General features: G+C 36.9%; 1 protein-coding gene across 8 annotated transcripts in view; it reads right to left on the bottom strand.

The window, feature by feature from the left end:
* ESRRG (estrogen related receptor gamma) overlaps positions 1–23139 on the bottom strand; it is a 372987-nt gene that overhangs the window by 38578 nt on the left and 311270 nt on the right. For all 8 annotated transcript variants that reach the window (XM_059467354.1, XM_059467358.1, XM_059467357.1 and 5 more), the window contains 2 exons: positions 13782–13892; positions 8904–9065 (listed from right to left, as the gene is read on the bottom strand). In XM_059467354.1, coding sequence (XP_059323337.1) covers positions 8904–9065; positions 13782–13892 — 273 coding nt within the window. The remainder of the gene's footprint in view (positions 1–8903; positions 9066–13781; positions 13893–23139) is intronic.

The raw sequence follows: 23139 nt of genomic DNA, 5'->3' as shown, positions 1-23139 counted from the left end.
AACAGGTCTCAGCTGACTTTAGGGAACTAGACCATCCTGTGTCTCTGACCCAGTCATACAGGTGGAGACCTGTCTGCTCTAAATCCAATCTAAGCAACTGGCTCTTTCCCCCCTCCCTCCTCCCATCCTGGATTTACAGTGTCAACATGTAGCCCTGCGAAGGTGCTCTTTTCTTCCCCACCCAGAACAAGGTAAATGTATTTTTGTTTGAGGCTTAGTTAGATGACTAAGTCAAATATTTAGTTTAAAACAGCCTAAATAGTTACCATAAGAGGGCTATGTTGCTCTAAGTTTACTTCTGCATTCTCAGTGTCTGCTATGATCCTTTCAGAGGACAATTGAAATGACATACAAAATTGATCATCTTATCTCCAACAAAGCCTTCAAGAATTTTAAAACTGAAAAAAATACTCTTTGTTTGGATGTTCTTTAAACAGTGAATCTGGTTGAAAAAAACCTTAATTTTTCTAGAGGAGAGGAGTCCTGTAAATACAGAAGTGATACTTAGGGAACATGAATGACAGGCTCAGTTCTGCTGCATTTGCCTCTTCTGCAAATTCCTCACTTAAGGAATAATGCCAAGATTTGTTCCAACTTTCTTCCTGTGTTTCTGAGCAAGGCATCTTCCTGCCTTGCAGCCATGCAGTACTTGTAAGAAGCTGGCCACCCCACCCTTGAGGTATGACCTGTACAGTTTGGGGAAGTTTGGGAAAGGACACCCCTCAAAGACTATTTCAGAAGCTTCATCTCTTTCATACAGTGTACTCTTAACCAGTGGTCTTTTAATTAAGTTAAGCTAAATTATGGGTGGTGGCAATGGAATAGTCACATGCTTGAAAATCTAATGTGCCCAGCTATCATGGGTATGGGCACTGGGCACTCTGGATGTGTTCCACTTGCAAAAGGCCATTATTATTGAAGCCTCACATCCAGCTTGCTTCCAAAAAAAAAAAAAAAAAAAAAAAAAGGAAGAGGGGAGATTACAGTAAAATTAAAAAGGTTAAGATACGTTTAGACCTCTTACCCTCTGGTAATAAAATTAATTCCTTGTTGGCTTAGAAGAAGGAAAACTGCTACTGAGTCATCTGCAATTTACACAGACCTAATCTAGTAAGCCCGTTTGTCACACAAGACGTGGGTACAAAGGTGAGCATTGTTGTCCCCTGAGTGGAAATTCTTGCTTAAACCTTGATTCTGCACAGTGTTGCAGAGTCCTGAGTACACACAGGGGACAAAGGAAACTCTCAGCTCCCACTGGTACACTGATACTGATGGGGGTTTATCCCTTCAGGGCCAGATCCTTGAACAACAGAGGCTGGCACAGCACACTTGACTTGTACACCCATGACAACTGATCCCACCGAAGGCTCCTGCTCTGTCCCTACAGATTAACTGAGCAAACTACCAGCTGGATTGCTTTGTAATTTTTGCTGCAGAATCTGATCACGGAACAAGCCCAAAACATTTCCTGCAGTTTTAGTTTGCATATTTGTATACACCTCCCTCAAAAACATCCAGATCTGCTCATGGAACAGAATAATAATTTTTCTCCTTCTTTCCCACTCTTCTTTATTCCATTTAGCAGTTCAGTCAAACACTTGCAAAAATATGAAAGGGGGCATTTTCAGCCTCCTGGTACTTCAGTCATGCAACATCTGTGAGCATACAACATCTCTAACTCAGTCTACAAGACACCCAGGGTAATACAACGCTCCTGATTTTGCTGGAAGAATAATAGCAAATGGCTGCTATATCGTATTTTGCATTTAAGAATCAGAAACTAGCCATTTTTGTTTATAGAAAGAAAATGAAAAGCACTGGCATTCATTACTGTTGATTTGCTCTCTTTTTATTAATCATTTCTTATTTTTAAAGGGCCACGGGAGTGAACAACATAATGCAATGGTAGGAAGATATTTACCAATTTAGCACCTCATTATAAAACTACTCAGAAACCTCTTTGTCTCTCGTTTAACATAATAATTATTAGTGGCAACAAAAGTGGGTCCCACACTTGCACCATGATTAGCAAGTGATGAATTTGGGTTGAATATATTGCATTTTGCTAAGTAAACCTTACTATACCCCAAACCCTCAGTCTAAAAAAACATCTAATTTTAAGAAAATAATTTATACTCCTGTTTAAATGCATGTTTCCAAATTAACCAGTGATATTCTATAGAAAACGGCCTCTTTTATGCTTGAAGTCTCCAGCTGCCACACAATTTATATCTCTTTCCTCCCCTCTTTGTTTTTCAGCCATTTTCCCTGAATGTCAAAGTCAATTTAGTGCATTTCACTTTGCTGAATAAATCAGAGGCGAAATCCTTGCTAAAAGTGAAAATTTGATTTGCTAAAAGGAGCTTAGGGCAACTATTAATCAATATATCCAGAGTGTCAAAGCTAAGGCCATGATAGACATGCATTCATTTGGAGATTGGTTGAGGCAGATAAAGGGGGACACTGGGAAAAAAAAAGTGCAACAGCCAGACAGTGTAGTGTGAATGTTGGGGGCATGGGTGGAGGGAGAGGACTGATAAAAAAAAAAAAAAAAAAAAAAAAAAAAAAAAAAAAAAAAGCAACAAAACAAGAAAAAGGAGACAATCACTCAGAAGGAAAATGCAAGTACTTGTAAAGGAATAAAAGGAATAGGAATAAAAGGTGAACTTAATAGAGACACAAAGTCACTATTTAATTCTGATCTTGAGAGAAGAGCATTTTAAATAAGGGATTTTTTTCCCTAAAACCCCCCACAATGTTAAAAGATAATAATTAAAATTAAGCCAAGTTCTTTTGTTATGTGTTAATTCCATTTTTTGACTTTATTATGCTTTTGGTGATGATTACTCTTAAATAAGCTTTTCCAAGAATAGGTACAGATTTTGAAGTCATAACTAGCAAAAGTTTCAAGTGCCTTTTTGAGTTTTACTGCACATTTATTTTATATTTAGGTATAATTTGCAGGTGATGAGATGTTTATATGTTTGAGATTATTTTTCCCCCCTCAGCTAATTTAATGCAAGTAAAAAAATGCCAGAAGTGACTAACCTGGAAATTAAAGTGCTTTTTTTACCCCAGGATATTTATGTCTGGCATTATTAGAAACCTTCTCACCTCTCCAGTGCTGTCTCTCTCAGTTCTGAACTGGAACTAGCAGATACACTTAGTGTGCGCATCTCTAGTTGCACACAAAGCCTGCTACTCTTTTGTACTGAAATCTGCTGAAATTTTGTCACTGACATCTGCAACAGATTCATCAAGAATAGCCCAACACTGTATCTCAGCTGGGTATGTTGAAAATTTTTAAAAACCTGAACAGATCCTTTGGTTACTCCCTTTAGCCACAATACAGACACTTGTTTGTTTTGAAAATACTGGGAGACTTGTGGACGTGTTTATTCATGCATCATCCTTCCTCTTCCTCCCTACCTTGCAAGATCACTTAACCCTTCTCTGTGATACTGTTTTCAAAATATGAAAAACTAAAAACTGCCACCATTCCCAGCACTTCAAATACCAGGATGGATGAACTGCTGGTATTTTAGGCACGCTGCTGTCCCATTCTGCTTAGAGAAACCCGAATCAACATGGTGATCTAAACCCTGGCAGTGCTGGGTGGTCCATCCACACTAATGCTCAAAAATAAAACTGGCAGCCAATTGCTGATTTCCCATTTTGCACAATTCAGTGCCAGAGGTCAAGGAAGTCATTAGTTTTTGAGAAACCTCTTGGCTGAAATCTCTACCCTCAAGGCCCAGGGAATGGCCTGCCTTAGATCACATGTCACAGTTGTGAGTTCAAGAACATTTCCCTCGCAGGAAGAGCAGGCCTGCTTTCTGTACTTAAAGCATGTTTGTAGAAGGAGTTAAAAGAAGGGCAGATACCAGGCTTTTGATAAAGTGTCCCAGTTAGCACTTTGAGAAAGGGCAGGATGTCCTGATTCCCCGGGAGGCTCAAGTTATTATTCCTGCCAACCTCTTAGCACCTCACAACTCATCCTCCATGGCATGTCACATGAACAGTGAGCACCACATTTACATGCCCAGCTGCTGTGGAAGGACAGGCACCCTGTGATGGGGTGCTCTCAGAAGCTGCAGGGCTGTGTCTGAAATGGCCCTAAATCCAGCCAGCACCACAAGGGACTAGGGAAGGCTGAAAAAACAAATTTTACAGCAGCAGGCAGCACGGCACAGACATAAAGCACAGGCAAGGTCCCCCTCGCAGAGCTGAGATTCTCTATGGGCTGCCCCAACAACAATCCACACAAGTGACTGTGGTCAGCTTTTACCCACATGGGGTGGTATTTCTGAAACACATGGTGAGAAAAGGGCATTTTAGAAACAACAACTCTGCAGCAAATCATGTTCTTGTTCAATATTATAATGTCAAACTACACCCCTGAGAGCTGCTTTGGAAAGGAAAGCTTCAATATTGTCCTCCACAAAGAGTATGCTGGAACAAAAAAGTTTCATAAAGCATTAACACTAAAATATTCAAAGTATCCTTGTATTTGTTACATCAAAATCATGCCTTTTTTTTTTTAATACTAGCACCAGTGGCAGTATCAATTTCTAACTATTCCCTTCCTTGAACACTGTTCCTGCTAACAAAATAGGGACAACAACTGAAGACAAGCAGGCTTATTTTACTAAATAATGTAACTAGTTATTTTTGATGTATTAGTCTGATTTACTGTTTCCAAACAAATTTTTCATCTTAAGTGCAAAAAGTTGATTTCTATGGTCTGGTTGATGTTTTTTCATGCATGCAAATTTTGTAGAGAACATTTTTTCTTTAGCTTCCCGTTATGCACATTTTTAAGAGCTTAATGTTTGCTGCCTCCACTTAATATGAAAAAATGTTGCACATTTTGGTGAATGTCAATGAGAGAGTTACAAAAATCCAGCCAAAACTGTGCTGGTACTGTGAGTAGGTATCAGCAGAAAACTATCCTATACAGCAAAAGCTTAATATAATGCAACCAATGAAATGGAAACTCCCCAAAACACAATGTGAAGGGTAGGAAAGTCAACCACCAGAAAATATTGAATTAAGAAAGGTTTCCTTGTTTAAAAGATAGCTTTTATCAAAAAGATAGATGTTTAAAATAAAATTTTAACAATAGATAAATGAAATAAAAAAATAAAATAAAATAAATAAAATAAAATAAAATAAAATAAAATAAAATAAAATAAAATAAAATAAAATAAAATAAAATGTCTTGCCGAGGCTTCCTAATATATTTACAATTTATTTGGGTCAGTTGATAAGAGTTTTGTCTCATCAGGCAGGAGATGAAGCAGCATCAGCCTCCCTCCCTAAGCATCTTCAGTATTTTACTAACGAAGTTACAGTACATCAGAATATTTTAATCTGACACAAAGAACAACAATAGATCTGACTGCTGGCCTGATAATCTTCTTATCACACCCTGTGAAACCTAGCTCTAATATTTGACTGAGCCTCCATTACTCGGCAACACATTCTAAAAAGGCCAACAATGGAGAGAGAATGAAGTGGAGTGTGGAAGTACCTCCATATCTACATAAAAGAGATTAGAGGCGACAGCGTTCCATTTTACAGCTCAATCATATTGTGTTAGCATGCGCTTATCCGAGCGCGGATGAAATTGAAAGAGAAATAAAAAAGAGTCAGGCAGATAGGAACCATAAAAGCGAGGCATGAGCAATTTCCAAGGATATAAAAGGATGCTAATGGCGGGGCCCTGTCATTCTTAAAAAGGGCTATTAGGGCACCATCATCTGTTCTTGTGCCCTTACGCCTCTCTAACTAAAGTCAAGCATTTCCTAATGCCATTGTGATCTTTTTCTTCTTCAGATAAGACATGGTCATGTTTCATAACAACACACTTTCCATTTATTTGATTTATAAATGCAAGGAGACTAATTCTATTTACTGATAAAGGCTTTCCATATATATTTTTCTTTCAATATTTCCTTTTGTATATGGTATAGACTTTTTGTTCAATAAAAGCAACTATTGAAATATTTCCAATACAACAAAAATACTAATGATTTTATGAAAGGACTTGAACTTTGTATAACTTGAAAACATTTTTTAGTCTGTGACTGAAATGGGAAACGGTTGGTCGGGGTAGAATGAATATTGCATTGTTACATTTTTGTAGATAATCCTATTAAAAGGCTTTTTTTCAGAAGAGCAAAAACATTGCTTTGGTTTCCTCCATGAAGACAAATTTTACATTGCAATGGTTTAGAGTTGAGATCTTTATTAGTTATTAAGCACCTGATATATAAGGGCCTTTAATTACACTGAACCTTAAGAAATCACTATAGTAAAGAAAGATTTGCTGATTGCTGCTTTGCTGTGCTAGGCACAAATTCACTACTGGTGTAATTAATCGACTCTACAAGATTTACACGAAGGGTTTACTTAGTCTGCCAAGCCACAGTGAACTTTTATGCAATTTGCACCCCTTTCCTAATTCATCCTTTTCCCCATCCTGTTATGCTTCTGCCTACAGTAACATTTGTTAGTTCTTCAAACAGGCAGCACCAATGCAGGCTCTTCCAGACACTGCTGTGTGCCAGGCATCAGCTGAGCACACTCAGTCCAAGTTCATCAGTCCAACATTCAAAACCAAGCTACAAAAGCTCAATGTATTTGTCCTTTAGCATGTCCAGCCCTTTTGCATTTTGATTTTTGTGATCAAATGCCAGAAAACAAGCACAGATTTTATCATTGTCCTCTCTTACCTGAAGGCTTATAAAAAGATTGTCTTTATTGCCTGGGTTTTTTTTAAACTCTCATTTGTAAATGAAAACAGGTAAGTGCACTTACCTAGGGTGGCTTAACCACTGTAGGTGTGGTTTGAGATTACTTTGCAGTAAAATGCTGTTTTGTGGCATGTAAATTCCTCAAGTGGCTCAGATTTTAAATTTTCAGGGCCAGTTTATGGCATCCACACTCTTCCAAAGCCTTCATTTTAAAAGGCTGCTCAGTCTCATCCCTCTGCTCTTCCCATTCCTTCAGCCAAATCCAAGCTACACAGCATATTCACAAATCAGACTGACAAAAGTTCCCCTGCAACTGCTATGGAGCATGACTGACTTCTTTGAGAGCTACTCTATTTTGGTTAAGGTGATCTAGGTATCTTCCAAAGATGAAACTCAAACTCACCTGCTTAACTCATTCTGACTTAATTTGGGGTGCTTTATTAGCAACCAGTGTAAGACAAAGTAGCTCCTATAATATAGAGTGATGTTTAAATTAGTTTACAATTTGCTTGGGCTCATCTAGAACTGCTCTGAACAAAGCCATTCAGAAATGTCAGCTGTGCTCCTAACCACTGTAACAAATTGTTGCCTGAACGCTGCACACCTAATGACTTCAAATTAGCTGCACTGCGATATTGCCTGACAGTTCGTTACGAGTGTTAGCAACATAGCCGGCGTATCATGACCAATAAATTGGTTTCAGTGTGGGCTGGGAAAGGGACTTCCATCAATTTGATTAAAGAAATTACTGTAGCATTCAAAGCATAAAGACAAACTAGTTTAAGGCGACAGAAATAAGTTAACTGTACCAGAAAAACATTGCTTGTGATACAAGAGCTTGTTTATACACCGTTTGTGGCACAGAGAATGACTAAATTTCAACTGACTATTTTAGAGTCTGTAGGCTGTTGTCTTTCCTCTGAAGTTAAAAAAAAAATCACTTCATAAAGGTACAAACTATTATTATTCTTTGATTGTGTTTGTACATATATTGTGTTTATATTTATCCAAGATGACCCAGAAGAATTGATAAGAACAAGGGAAAAAGAAACAAACAGCAAGAATATTTCTTTGCAATTTCTTTTGAAACTACAAATAAAATATTTTTAACTCTGATAAACAAAAAACTGACTGGATTATTTGTTCTACTATTAAGTTGTCCCAAAATCACATCTAAAATGAGAATGACTTATTACTCTGAGGAATGAAAGGTTATCCACTCTCATGCTTAATAAGGCTCCACTATCAAAACTAGAAAACTAATGAGCTGATGAAAACACACCAACATACTCACTCATCTGCTGGACAAGAAAAATACCTTAAGAAACAAGAGAAAAAGCTGACCTTTTTTTGTGTGACTTTTGTGAAAGGTGATAGACTGAGAACCCTGGAGACTTCTGTAAGTTTGTCTGCTAGCTCACAGAGCAAGAACAAACACCTCAGCACTGGGGAGGGGCAAAAATACACCTGAAATGTTATCTGAAGGAACTGCTAATCTTCTGAGAAACTGCTTTTGATGACCCCCATTTTTCTTGCTAATAAGATTGCCAGTCAGCTTGTATAGTATCAGTGCATTTATGTGATGCAGACTGCAGTCCATTCCATGCAGACCAAGGAAATACTAAGTTGCAAGGGGAGATTTTTTGGGATAATTCAGTTCTTTGTACTGAATTGCTGGTACAGTTCAGTTCTCACACTAGATTAGTCAATGAAAAGAACAATTCCTCTGTGCCTTGCCAAAACATAACTGAATTTTTTCACCTCCTGTGGTCAGTAGTGCTGCATTTACCTAACAGAGGAGCCAGATTTATATTCAAATACTGCTGAATCAGATGACTACAGAGGAGAGGACTTGTATGACCCTTGATGCCAGGCTAATGCTCTGGATAGCAAGGGGAGTTTATCTGAATAATAGCAATACATGAAAAAAAAAATTCTTTAAGCAGCATGTGAAACTTATTAACATGGTAACACAGCAACAACACTACTACTTCCAAGGTAAAATACATGACCATCTAAACTGTGTTCTGTGGGAATATTTTGGAGCCTTAGGAAAACTTTATGCATTGTAGGGAGAGAAAAAAGCAATATATTTTACCAATACAGAATAAACCACACGATTATTGCAATAAACACTGTATGTACCTGGAATATGCTTAGCCCATCCAATGATCACCACCAGTTCTCTGTCTGCCAGGTCACAAAGAGTGGTAAGTGCTTTGATGTCACTGTCTGGAACAGTGGGGTCAGGCATAGCATAGATCTTCTCTGGTTCAGCCACCAGCAAATGGGAGACAATCTTGTTATCTGTAAAAATGGTCCAGAACATTACAAGATCACCAGCAGCATCATTCTACACTTCAAACAGATGGCTCAGATTTCAAAGTGCACAAAAATTTGTCTTAAGACACTGAACTTAATTACACCTTATTGTAACTTCATGACCTCCTACAAGTGGTTACTGCACAAAAAAATCTGATCCATTAACAGTGTTTATCAAGCCAGACATGCATGTTCTTAACTAATAAATTCAGTAGAACATAGAAATACATGATCCCTGTTTATAACAGGAGTACAAACTTTATAGAAAAAGATTAATGCATTACAGGACACTTTGTACTATTCAAATAGAAATGTTTTGCATTCATTTTTTTACCTGCAACTCACCCTACCCCTTAAAGGCAGGGGTATTTTTGAGTGAGTAAATACCACATGCAATTAGTCAATCACTGAAACCTGTAACTTCTGTCAGTGACCTGAACTACCATTCTTTACCTACAAATCCAGACCAATCATCTCCTTCTAATTTCTAAACAGGAAAAAACCACTAAAATCAAAAAGAAAAAAGAGTGTAAAACTAAGCAAAGTATGAAAGTATGCAAACCCTACCTCAGAAAACTGGTTTTGTGCATGGAATGATACTTTACCATAGTCACACATTGATTATTTTTATCTATATAGCATTTTTATTCACATGTTAAATATTTACTTTTTTATTCAGTTGACTTGTGATATCTATTTGGAATAATCAATTAAGTTATATGGAAAAATGCAGAGAAGAAAAAAAGAGAAGAGCCCACAAGATTTACAATACAGTGTTGCCATTCTAGAAGTAGGATAAACTTAATATGAGCACTATATCCATGTGAAGGCACAATGGAAATATTTTATCTCTATACAGAGGACTGATTTATTACTATGAGAAGGCAGAACTGAAAAATGGCAAAAGGACTAATTCATTAAGCCTCCTAATACAGGGTACATTACTATACTTCCCAATATATTTACATTTTACTTTTCCTGGTAGGTACATCTTTTGACCTGAAATGCACCATCAGAATTTAAAGCCCAAAAGACACCCTTTAGTGATTTTACATGAATCTGTTCCCTTCAGAGAGATAAAACATTATAAGGCTTGATATAAATGGGATTCCACTGTGAGAAGACACCAAGTATTTTCTGAGTGCAGAGAATGCTGCCAGAATCAGTATAATTCAGTATAATTTTCCCCATTTGCATGCACATCACAGGACAGACCACACTGTTCTCCTGCAACGGAAGCTGACTGGGATGTGACTTGCCCAGCAGTGTTGTCAAAGCTGACCTAGAACATAGGCTAGGCAGATTTAAAGAATGAAGTAGGCATTTATTAGAAGGCCTCAATGGATACATCTTGAGCAGCAAAAGAGCCCAGCCAGGGCTACACCCAAGATGGACCCAAAATGGTTGACCTGCCCTGAGGTCTCACACTTTTGTAAGTTCTGGTCCATTAGCATATTGGAGTTAATTGTCCAATTATAGCTTTAGGGTACAAAGGCCCATCCTTGTTTTTCTCTCTTCAGTCCACGTTGTTTATGCTCTTGGGCCTGAAATTTAGATCAGTTGTCTTTGGTCCCAAGCTAGAAAAGGAATTGTTTTGTCTACCTAGTCAGTGAAGAGAGCTCACTATCCCTTAATATGAAGCTCTGAACTACACACTAAAGCAGTAAAGAATCTGAAAATCATAAAAGCTAAAACCCAAGGCATCAGTGTCAGAAAGGATCCCTACTAGTCCATGACATTTTTCCATAAAATGCTCACTTGATTCAGATTTCTGATACTTTACTGCTCTTTAGTGACACAGACTCCTTGACTCTGATCTACTGTCTCTACAATTTTTGCCTTATTCCAAATTTGTGTGTCAGAAGTTGTGATATATGTTAGTTGTTCATATAATAAGTGCAAGAGCCAACTGGAAACCATCACATCAAGCTTGTTTTATTACAAGGGGACATATTCATGCTTTATATGAACTGTAGGAACTATGCCAACTGATGCAATTTTTGATCTCAACAGTTGACTGATTATCAAACTGATTAATGAGGAATTCTATTCTTATTTACAAATGACAGATGGTAGTTTAAACTTATATTGGCAAACAGCCTTTGCAGGTTTTTTTTTTTTTTTAATTTTTAAACAGTCTCTTTATAACCTGTTCAATTTCACATGGAAAACATGTAAGTGAGAAAAGACACATTACTTCTTTCCAAATTCCAGTATTTTTAATGGGTTAGGGAAATAGGATAAATTAATAAAGAGTTACTTAACATCCGAACATATGCAGCTGAGGACTTCTACTTTTTGGTTTTTTAAACCATGAGGAATGAATGAAGAAGCACTCTCATCCCCAAGTTCTGGGGTTTTTTCCCCTGCAACAGAAGAAATGGCCAAAGAAGAACTTTTATTCACCTATGAGGCTTCTCACCAATGGCATTCCATAGATGATTTAGGAATATTGACTATTTTGACTCAGGATTTGCAAAATCTCAAATCCTTTTTATTTCTGCAGTCAGTGAAATCTATGGCCAGGCCGTTAAATTGTATAGTGAAGCTGGAAAATACAAGAGAGATCAGAAGTAGGTGTAGAAAAGATCCTCCAAACACCTGCTCTTTCCTTACAGGGGGAAAAAGCTACATGTATTAGCACATGCATTAGCACGGAACATAGAAAAATTCTGAATGTACTCAGAAAACTCCATCACTCAGGAAATTGAATAGCCATGAGCACTGTTTCAAGGTAAATCTTATTTAATGTTTCTCTAATTAGAATCAATAGAACCCAATTTTCATTCCTGTGCCTTTGTTACACACAAACTATCAGTCAGGGTCCAGAAAATCTCCCAGGCTACTTCCACACAAAACCGATTCAACTGTTTCAAGTCTGGACACTTATCTGCCAGGATTTGAAAATTAAGTTTTAAAAATGTTTATGACAAAATTGTTTGTACTTGGACAAGCAAAGAAAAACAGAGGGAGACACTCAGATAATGAGTAATGATTTATGAGGAGGTTAGTTTATCTCAGACAACTGGAGCTTACAGAAATCGGTGCAGTTATCGCCTTATAGGTAATGTAATGCACCACATTGCAAAAATCTGGGGTTCACCCAGAGATTCTTGTATTTCAGTACAACTGCATTAACCTCTGCTCATATCTTGAGGGCTTGGGGCTTTTGGGTTGGATTGGGTGTTTTTTGTCTGTTTGGTCTTGGCTTTTTTTGGTATGTTAGGCTATCAACATTTCTACTCAATGACAATATCAAGTAAATGAAAAACTGACAATCTGTGCACCCAGGAAAACTAAACCTCTAATGAAATTAAGCATTAGAGTTTATTAAATTTTATTGTATTATCAGAAAGTTTTTATTATAATGTGCAAAATCTGCTTAGTGCAGCCCTAGATTGTATTTACAGAACAGTGGGACAGCTTATGGAGGCTGAGTAGAAGATGCCAGATTGGACAATTGAAGGAATATAATCAGCATAATGTTTTTTGGAAAGGCAAAAGGAAACTATGCCATATGTTCACTTAAGCCTTAATTTTATGTAAAACTGGCTGTTTTTTCTTTGACACAGCTAAAATGCCCTTTCACTTACAGTTCAAAGACTGTTTATTTGCTCTCCAGATCCCCATATGCTCAAACGTATTGTACACAGCACTGTCCCCTACTGGGGAACATCATCAGAAACAGATTCCATTTTCCATCCAGCCAGGTATTTTTGAGGGGCTAAAACCTGACATGTGTGTTGTCAGAGGCTTAGAGGCAGAGGCAAATGGGAGACAAGAAGGAATTTGCCCTCCTTATTTCACTGGCTTATTTATCCATGTTAGGAGCAAATTAACCTCCTCAGCAGGAGCAACGGGATGTGTGTATTCCCATTTGAATTTGGAAGAGTTTACAACACCTGATACAGAGCCTGTGTGTCTCTGCAGGGTAATACACCAGCCTCTTGCACTACAGCTATAATGCTATTAAATTTACTTCATGGAATTAGTACAGTCACTGCTTGAGTTTATATAAGCTGCAAAGCAAAACCCCTAACTATTTTTAGTTAATCGCAAAGAGGATGGAACTTGTATTTTAGCAGTGAGATGATCATCTCTTTCTCTCTTAATTTCAGCCTGGAGAGATACAATCAAGGACATTATTAAAACATAACAAAACAAAGCAAAAAAAATCCATGAGGGTACTAGAGCCCAAACTACCACTTTCTGCTTTGTTATTAGTGTGGCATATTGCTGTTTTAATCTAATGCTAGGTAGTGTATTAATCTATAGGTATAAATTAATGAGGCTCTTAATGTATTTTCATTGGGAGGTTGAGCAGTCAAACTCATTTAGTTAGTGAAAACTACAAAAATCACTTTCTTGTGAAATCTGAAAGTAGAAGCTTCAATGAGCTAATGATCACAGTATGAACCATTTTATATACCACTGAAAATAAAGATAACCTGTAAATGTAAAATTTGCACAGCATAAACCATGTTTTTATGCACTTCCACCTGTAAAAACACTCTTTGTTCAACTCCACTTGAGAAAGATGAGCATATTTAAAACAAAACCTGTTAGCAGCCAAATCGATATAGTCTTCATGGTAATATTTTCTGACCAAACCCGTGTTCAACCCAGAAGGAGCTTAGCAAACAGGGCTAGGAGTCAATAGCCTGTACTGAGAGAGAAGTGCTGTGCATGTGGTGTACTCACATGGCTTTTTTGCTGGCTGAACTAGCTGAGGGTTCAGGTATGGGCTGTTCTCTGCATCTATTCTGCGCTTGTACTTCTGGCGACCCCCACGTACTCGGTCTAGGCGCACACCTACATTTGGAAACACAAGCAAACATGTAATTAAATACATTATGAGCATGCCTTTCAGGTAGCAATCTTCTATTTCCTGCCTTCCAATATTTATATTAAAAGAATGTTTATTTCAAAAGATTAATTTTAGAAAGCATGGGAAATCAGCATTACAAGTATTTGCAAGCAGTTTAGAGTTCCACACATGCAAGACTAAGTATACAACATAATTTCCTGTTCATTTAAAACCATTCATTCATTTTTACATATTATTAAAAACAGCTAGCAAGTTTAGTTTCCATTTGAAAGAGCCTAATCTTAAGTCATCTTTGCCAGAAGCAGAATTTCAAGGCTGTAATAAACACCATGGATATAGAAGCATAACATTATGAGCAGAGAAGTACAGAGAATTTGAACTTTAGAAACAATGAGTTCTGCATACAGTCTAGATAGTCAAAATCAAATTAAGATGGATTAACATGGCCAGAGGATACAAAGTAAGTGACCCTAGAAAAATAAGAATACATATGTGGCTTAAAGACTGAAATTGTTCATGAGGATTTGAAAGAAATTGTACAGTTGTGCATTCAGATGTCATCAATGATGAATTCAACATTTGTGTTCTACCTCCATACTGTTCATTCCTTCAATACAGCATTCTGCTGCCTGGTTTGTATGGATATATAGAAATTTACTGTCCTGAAACAAGCTATAGCTGCTGTCATAGGCAAAATGAAACAAGGTGAAAGGGTGCAAAGACAGTAGGTCTTACAAAACAAGGAAATATTTTTATTTCTTCCTGAGTCACTGAGGCAGATTTCCAGACGGCCCGGAGGAATGTGGCTAAAACCAAGCAGTAACATAACAGGGAAGTTGAAGAACTTGGCACACATGCAGGACAACAGGACAAGTAATACCAAGTGCAAAATCTGTCCTTGATGACATGGATTTAACAACACAAGAATAGAAGGACACATTAAGTACCAAAGGCCCCTGTGAGTAACGTAATAAAGTGCAGCTCACATTCTCACTTTTCTTTTCATTGTCTGTTTTAGCTCTCCTCCCTCTATATCTACTTTCTATTGCTATTATTGTGCCCCACTCTTCTATGTCTCTTCCCTCTGGTCTCTCCCTTAGACACAAAATACCACAAGAACTGGCTTCTGGACAGCAAGGGAAGCCACCAACAAAGAAGTTACAGTTCATGTGCACAGCAAGAAGAACACAGCACAAAGTTTAAGTGCTGCCTCTGAACCTGCACAGGTAGCCCAGACTAGTAACCAGGAAACATCTGTCAGTCCTCTTTCCTTCTCAGAAACCAAAATGGATTGACTGGGTTTTGTAAAGGAAAACTGTTTTGCCAACTAGCCAGAAATCCAAGGCCAACTATTGTTAGGGTGGTATTGCTTTTGTTTTTTTTTTTTGCCTGTATTTCCTGGGTTAGTTAAACAGAAAGGAGATGCTTGCTTTGAGGACACAACCATCACCTGCAACTATAATTCAGTGAGTTGTATCCAACAGTGGTCAATAGCTTTTGCTCATCAGGAAAGCAGGTAATGATCACGCCTACTTCACAGTGAAATTTCACCTGGCTTATTGCAGAAGACAGTGTATGTCAGTCCATCATACCCAAGAAGTACATTTCTCATTGTGTGTCTCCAGTTGCAGTTATGGGGATCACAAGATTTAAACAGTAACACAAATGAACCACATACCCCAAGAGGTCAGTGCATAACTATGAATGAAATCTTATTTATGGTAGTTAACTATGTAACTTGTGACTGATTTGTGATCTACGCTGTTTGATAAAATTTTTGCTAATTCAATCAAGAGAGTACAGTTATTTCAGTTTTTATTTTTTAAAGTTATACTTAGAAATGCACAAACTACAAGACCACCACTATAAAAACTGACAGCTCAAACCTTTCAGAACTAATAATAACTCAGTGTTCTTCACACTTGAATTGGGAGTTTGAGCTACAGCTGGAGCAAATGACATCCAGGACAATACATTGCCATAAAAACAAACAGCAGAAGACCAAGGTTTGATAGTTGAATATTCAGAAATAGGCAGAGGATTAGAACAAGCCACATGCAATATTGGTGGGATTATGAAAAAGACTGCCCAGCATTTGAAGAAAAATAGATAGAAAATGATTTCTGCATAATTCAGATGCCATCCTTCTTTCTGCTTGGGAACAGATTTCATAGTGATAAAAGATGGATAGCATCAGACATAAGTATGTTTAATCAAAAAGTAATGGAACTGAAGCTTAAATTAAAATAATATAAATCTACCAAGATGAACAATTTTTTTTACCTCCTTTGCATTAGATGAGATACACACTCAAGCCATTCACATACCCAATGGAAGGAAATAAAGAAAAATGTCACTATAGCAAAATTTTACATAGATCCATGCCCTCATCTAATATACATTGCTTTATCTATAAATATAGCTTTATTTTAAAAAACCGTAACTTCTAGATAAATGGAGGGCAATTGTATTGCACAATTTAAAATTACCTAAGTCTATAATTCAAATTTTAATGTGAAAATAGTTTTGATAATGTAACACCAATAAATTAGAGCTTTATAATCCACCCATTAAAACTGATAGAGTTTATCATCATTTTGGCTCCTAATATTTCCTTTATCTGTAAGATATCCTATATCTATATTTTTCTGTATCTATAAGAAAGTAGATACTTAGGATTTAACTTCTGATACTCTAACACACCCTATTTTAATTTTACTTCCCAAGGGTCTCTATAGGAGTAAACACAGTGCAAGACACTGCTTAACAAGCTATACCCATCTGATATTCCATAAAAACTGTGGAGTTTAGCAGGTAGCAAACTGAAATCCAAAGGTTCCAAAGTATATCCATGGATGTTCCTCTGTAACTCCTTTAACTTGTATGAGAGAATTTATTACATAAAGTTTTATTTATCAAGACAGTAGCAACTGATGCCTCCTTTGTTAGAATAGCAAAGGGAAGAAATAAAAGTAATTTTGTCCACAAAGATCCTCATTTGGGGCAGGAGGAGCTTTACATAAGTCACAGATGTAACTGTTTGAATTCCACACAGTCTGTATTCAGATTATTAAGGAGGATATTGTGACATCTGGAGAAATTAGGTTGACCTCTGCTTCAGCTCTGCTGTGCATTGTGGCATCACAAAATCTTCAGCATCTCAGTTCACTCACCCAATCAGTCCTCAACCATGCAGTGAAAAGAAAGATACCAACTCCACCCATAAAAAATCCTGTAATATCTCCCAATGAACTGCACTATATGTATTATAACAGGGTCAAAACATTCATGTCACTGAACACAGCTCCACCACAGACAAGAAAATGCGATTCTTCACATTCCCTAATGCTCATTTGAAAAGCCTTCAACAGAGAAACAACACCAAGAGCCCTAATGGGAAAAACAGGGATGACCACAGGGTAGAAATAGGAAGAACAGGCTTGCCACCGGTTAAGAGAGCAGTTACTTTCAATGTTAAAGTGCAGCACATTCACTTTACGTCTCAGGACAAGCAGAACTCATGAACTGGCTTGTTCAGGAGTGATGGGTGGTCAGAGATTTAGACATGACTTAAAAATCTCAGAAGATGAGGGTTGGGCTGTAGAGCTGTAGTATAGGGAGAGATGGAAACTGTGTAACTCAGTGCAATAGCTATTTTTTAAAATAAATTACAACGTAAGTAATTTACTGAAAAAACACAAGATATTCTCCACCTATTCTTCAGGGAATAAATGTTTTTATATAATCACTACATAAGCTTCTACAAAAAAGCCTGCCTCCTGGTTCCTTACATAATCTTAGCATGATTTCTATAAAATGCTACACAACACACAACAGAATCACTCTGGGCACTTATTCTACACTAAATGTGTCCACACAGCCTTGCACAGAAACAACTGAAGGCCAGAGCAGATATGCCAATGAGCTACACATCAGGTTATTAAATCTAAACAACACAGGTAAATCTGAACTTATTTTCTTTGTATTTCCTCATCTGTTTCTACCTTGCCAATAAATGTAAATTATTATTCCTGTTCTGTGGTTCTTTCCTCATACTGCCTTGAAGACCTCATGCAGGACAGACACCCACTGTGATGATGCTACATAACCAACAAGACTGCCCATACCCCAGTATATTACTGACTTTGCAATTCAGGTCCTCACTATGAAAATACTATTTAACCATGTCATCTCATTTTCCATACAGATCCAAGCCATATTAAAAGCATATTATTTACTCCTTTTATCATCCATCACTATTTACTCCTTTATCATCCATCTCTATTTTTTTCTCCATCCTCTCCTCCTCACCTTGGCTACAAGCTGCCAGTGTTCATTTGTTCACCTGACCCATAAACATTCTTGTCCTTTCCACAGAGCTCTATACCCACAAGTTACATTGGAAGGCATTAGCCCAATCCTTCAAATCAAGTTCTACCAATACCAGGTTTGCCTGGAAGAAACTGCTCACTCCCTTTAATTGCAGAGCTTTTTCTTTGAGGAAAAAAAAATTACTTAATTAGTAAACAACAGGTTTGAAATCAGACTGAAATGTGCAATTTTTACTTCCCTCAGGAATTTCACATTCTGCTCCCTTCCTGTTTCCCCTACGTTACAGTCTCATGGCAAGCTGGTATGTTCTACATCAATGCCACCCTGGCAAGCTCCACCTCTAACACAGCATTTGATATGTATGAAAAATATTCCTATCTCATTTTTTGACATATGTAACTGGCTAACAATCCATTTTCTACAGATGTCTGCAAGATTTCCAGCATTGTCTTCAACAGTGAGACAGGTAAAAATGAATACCCACGTAACTGCATCTTGCCAAGCTCTAGAGGAACACTGGTAGTAGAGGTAAAAAACCCCACATTAACAACAAAACTGGAAAGCACAAATATAATTTTAATGGCAGGTTCCAGTGTGCTTCTCCTTTGGGACAATGCCTTAATAGAGTGTTCCAGTTCACTTGAACTTACTGTGATTATTTCTAAGATTGCTGAATAAACTTCAGTGAATATTATAAACTCCATTTTGCTTTTATTTACATAAGCCAGAAAAACTAGTTGATTTTTCCACCATGAACAGAGACAGAATGTTTTGAGATTTAAGAATGCACCCTCATCTAGATATTCTTTAGACACTTCAGCAACGTCTATAATTTGGGGTTAGAGTCCAGTGCATTAATCCTGCAGACTGAGAGATTTGCAGTGGAAAAAATACTTTAAACCATGAAAGATCTCTCTCAATACAGTAGAAACATGCAGAAAAGTAACAGAGCTGAAGAAATAAGATAATATCAGCTATCATTTATTCTGGATCTGCATACTTGTTTTATGTGCTGAATTACAAAGATGCCAAAGAGCTTCTGCAATCAGTTTACAAAGTATTTGGACAACACCTTATGCAGGTAAAAATTCAGCTAGAGATGTAAAATATGTGTCTACTAGGCAGAGAGAATTTTGAAAACAGAGTCTTAATTCATCAAAGAAGATAGAAGCTATGACTCACATTAAAGTTTTCCTGATCTATGGTTGAATTAACAATTACCAGGGGAAGGCTTCAGTGTTGTCTTCCTATAGCCATCTCCACAATTAAACACATTATTTAGAGTAGCATAGGAAGTCTAAAACTCATCCTCCTACTTTGCATTCAACTAGCACCAAAAAGTAATTGTTAATGTGGGATGAAACTGGCTGTTCTCAAGATGTGCCTGTAAAACAATTAATTCATTAACTGACCCAGATAATTGACTGAAAAACAAAACAGTGTTTATTACTTTAATATCTAACTTAATCTGTGACTAGTTGTTTAATTTATCTGTTCCTCTGCAACAATTTGTAAAAAACAGTTTATTATTAAAAAGTCCCAAATAATCAGGCTAATTAAAATATTTAGTAAATTGTTTCAGGTTGAAAAAACAAAAGAGAATAATACTGCTTTTGCAAAACAAATGCTTCAAACTAATATTTCAGATTTTGCTAATGTTTAATACTAAACAAAGCTTCAAGGCAACCAAATGTAAGCAGTATTGGAAATTTCGTTTTTGTCCTGGGAGGAGAGGATGAGATAGGCTGGATTTTTGCAAAGGAACTGATAAACATATCTTTTAGGCTAAAGCCCAGTGGTTTGTTTTTTCCAATTTGACAAAAGAACTGATAAATGCATTACTTACACAGCTCAGTACTCAACCTCTCTTGAAAGGAACATTAACTTTGCATGAACTAATAATCTACATGCTGAAATTTTGTGCACTGCCATTTATGCATTAAACCACAAAAGAATGTTAATAAAATCCCCTTCGTTTTCCCATGTAAATGAGACTTCGTGTAAATAAATTCTATTATTTCTCAGCCCAAGTGATTTCCCTTGAAGAATGGTCCATAAACAAAGATGTTCGCATGAAGAAAATGTGACATAAAATGTTTAAGAATCCTATTGTTCCTTTACATTTTTAAATGGCTCCATATGTATCCTAATCTGTGACAGTAACAAATACAAATTAGGTCACACGCAACAGGTGACAAGTTTTAATTGAATGTCTTCTGTCTGCAATTCTGACAAAAGGTGAATGGAAATAAATGAGTCTGGCAAGACAGCCCTGAGCCTTACAATACCCAATACCTCATTATTTTTAAACAGCTATCTATAAACTGATGCTGACAAGCCTTGAACCTTTTATTTCTGTTCAAGAAGAGGTGAATGTGCAGAAAGAAAGAAGAAAATAAAAAAAAGAAAAACATGACAGCTACACTGTTGCATCAAACATGCAACACCCGTTACCCAATGATTAGCTCTCAAATATTACAAAAGAATATCTCTTACACTTCACTTAAGAACTTAGAAAAAATCTGTCTCTCTTTTGGAAGAGATACACTCTGTGCACTCCATTACTAGTGCCTAAATTGATCTTTTCCAGGTTTTGTACTACCAGATTTTCAGTAGAATTATGCTAGACTTAAGATGATTTTTAAAAGAGGCTGAAATCAGGCCAGTAAACACAGGTTATACAGCTTGCATTTCTTTTCCTTCCCATTTCCAAAGTGAGGAAGAGCCTGCGTTGCAGCAAAATGTGCATATTTGTAAACTGCAAAGGAAAAGGAATGCAGAACTAAGGCTGAATATACATTAAGCCCTGGTGTTTCTGAAATGAAGCAGTTACCATTACATAATACTTCTCTCCCCATCACCTGGATTACTAATATACTAATTACTAGGAAGCAGTGTAAAATACTGCAACAGCTTTTATGAATAACACAGAAAATACTGTTGCTAATTGCACCATTAAATTTCATGTCAATGTGCTTATATATCATAACCATACTATATGAGAGTATATGCCTTATTTTTTTAATTATGCATACAATGTCCTGGGACAAGGTATAAGAATAAATAAAGGCAATCTATCACTAACTAAATACCACAGTTCTAACCTTAATTTATTTAAATATAATTACAGAAGATGCTATCTTGTTTCAGAGTTCAAATTACAACCAATTTAATGAAGTGGAGCTTGCTGGGCTGTAAAGTCATTACTGCATCAATACACTTGTAACCATTACTTTAAAGGTGACAAGCCCAGCCTGGGAAAGGCAGCTTGGCTGGTGATCCAAGGAGAGGGCACAGAACCTCAGGAGACACAAAGGTCAAAAAGTAAGTTTGAGCAAGGCCATGCCAATGCCTGAAGGTCAAAAGCAGGCCTTTATTCTAGATCACATCACCAGAGCTTATAAAGAATTCAGGAGCCATTCTGGTGACAACTCTAATAGAAAAGAAGTCTGACTGAAGTTCTGGACCATTTGCTGGCAACTCTCAAGACAGAAGGGAAGATTGAAATGAAATGTGTTACAATAATCAGACTGTGAAGTACCAGCAGCATGAACAAGATCTCAATACCCTTTTCAGATACAATGATGTGCAGTTTCACAATATTTCAGTCAGTGACTTGGAGGATTCTGGAATTAATCTGTGATCCAGAAATCAAAGGAAAGTTCTTAATAGCATAAGCTGAAACAGTTATACAAAATAGTATCAGTTCTACTGGGACCAGGAAATATTCTACTTAGAATTTGGGTTTCTACCTACAGGAGTGATTTCATTCTGCTGGAACAGAATCAGAGAAAACCAAAGGATGGCTCATCACACTAGAGCTTTAAAACAGATGTAAAATTCACTGAAATACTAAGTTTTTTTACCGTAACAAATATGATCCCTAACTCTGGGGTTATTTTCTGTATTATTAGACTTTTTTTTTCCTTCCTAGGAACAAAATCTTTCTTGTCTTCCTCAAGGAGCAGCCATTCTGTGATGACCTGTACAAGAGTAAGACAAGCAGAATTTACTTTCCAAATTGCACTCATCTGGCAAATTAACTGAGACTTACCTTTCCAGCTCAGATGGCTTTATAATGCCACTTGAGCCTAAATTTGCCTCAGTGAAAATATGTATTTTCTCACAGAATTCTGGATTTCTCCAAGGCTTGTTCATGAAAGCATCATTCTGACATTGTCTTTTCTCTTAGTACACCCATAACAGCCCTATCTCCTCAACCTTTCTCACATGTATGTATTAAGTAATTATGAGCTGTATTTTTTTGGTGAAACACTGTGCAATTCTCCCCTACTTTTTCTTTATTCTTTTAAATAGTAACATATCTGGAACTGCATCCATTTCAGACTTGATCCTTCAAGCTTCCTCAAAAGGTACAGCAAAATTCTGAACTTCTCTCTGTCTTCTTTCTGCATGCTATTTTATGGCTCCCAAGAACCTCACACCATGTCTCAGCTTCAGTTTGCAGCTAACAGATTTTCAGGAGCATTAATAATATCTTATCATTATTTATAAGTGTAAGTTTTAAAGTATAGATACCAATTTGACTTATATGGAAGACTGCAATGGGAATGTAAAATATCTGAAGTAATTTAATGAGTACATACACCAGTCTGATGCTAAAAAGGGCGTACTTTTAAACCTATGCACAGACTTCATATGAAAATATGGGTTTGACTTGGAAAATGTGGCAGATATTCCCACTTTTTGGCCTTCTGCATTGTTATTCTGTTTGCACATGTTTTTCAAGACTAGATAGGAGTTACACAGCAGGGTTTCATTTGGACTCCCAGAGTAATAGTCCAGTACAACTACAAGATAATTCTAACCTCAAGATAAAAGATTTTATATTACTAGCTTCACATGTCTTTGGCAAATGATAGGGCTTTTCTGTACTTT

The sequence above is a fragment of the Ammospiza nelsoni genome, chromosome 3 (genome assembly GCF_027579445.1).
Source record: "Ammospiza nelsoni isolate bAmmNel1 chromosome 3, bAmmNel1.pri, whole genome shotgun sequence".
Classification (NCBI taxonomy): domain Eukaryota; kingdom Metazoa; phylum Chordata; class Aves; order Passeriformes; family Passerellidae; genus Ammospiza; species Ammospiza nelsoni.
The sequence above is the reverse complement of the archived record's forward strand: the minus strand, read 5'-3'. Positions and strand labels throughout refer to the sequence as shown.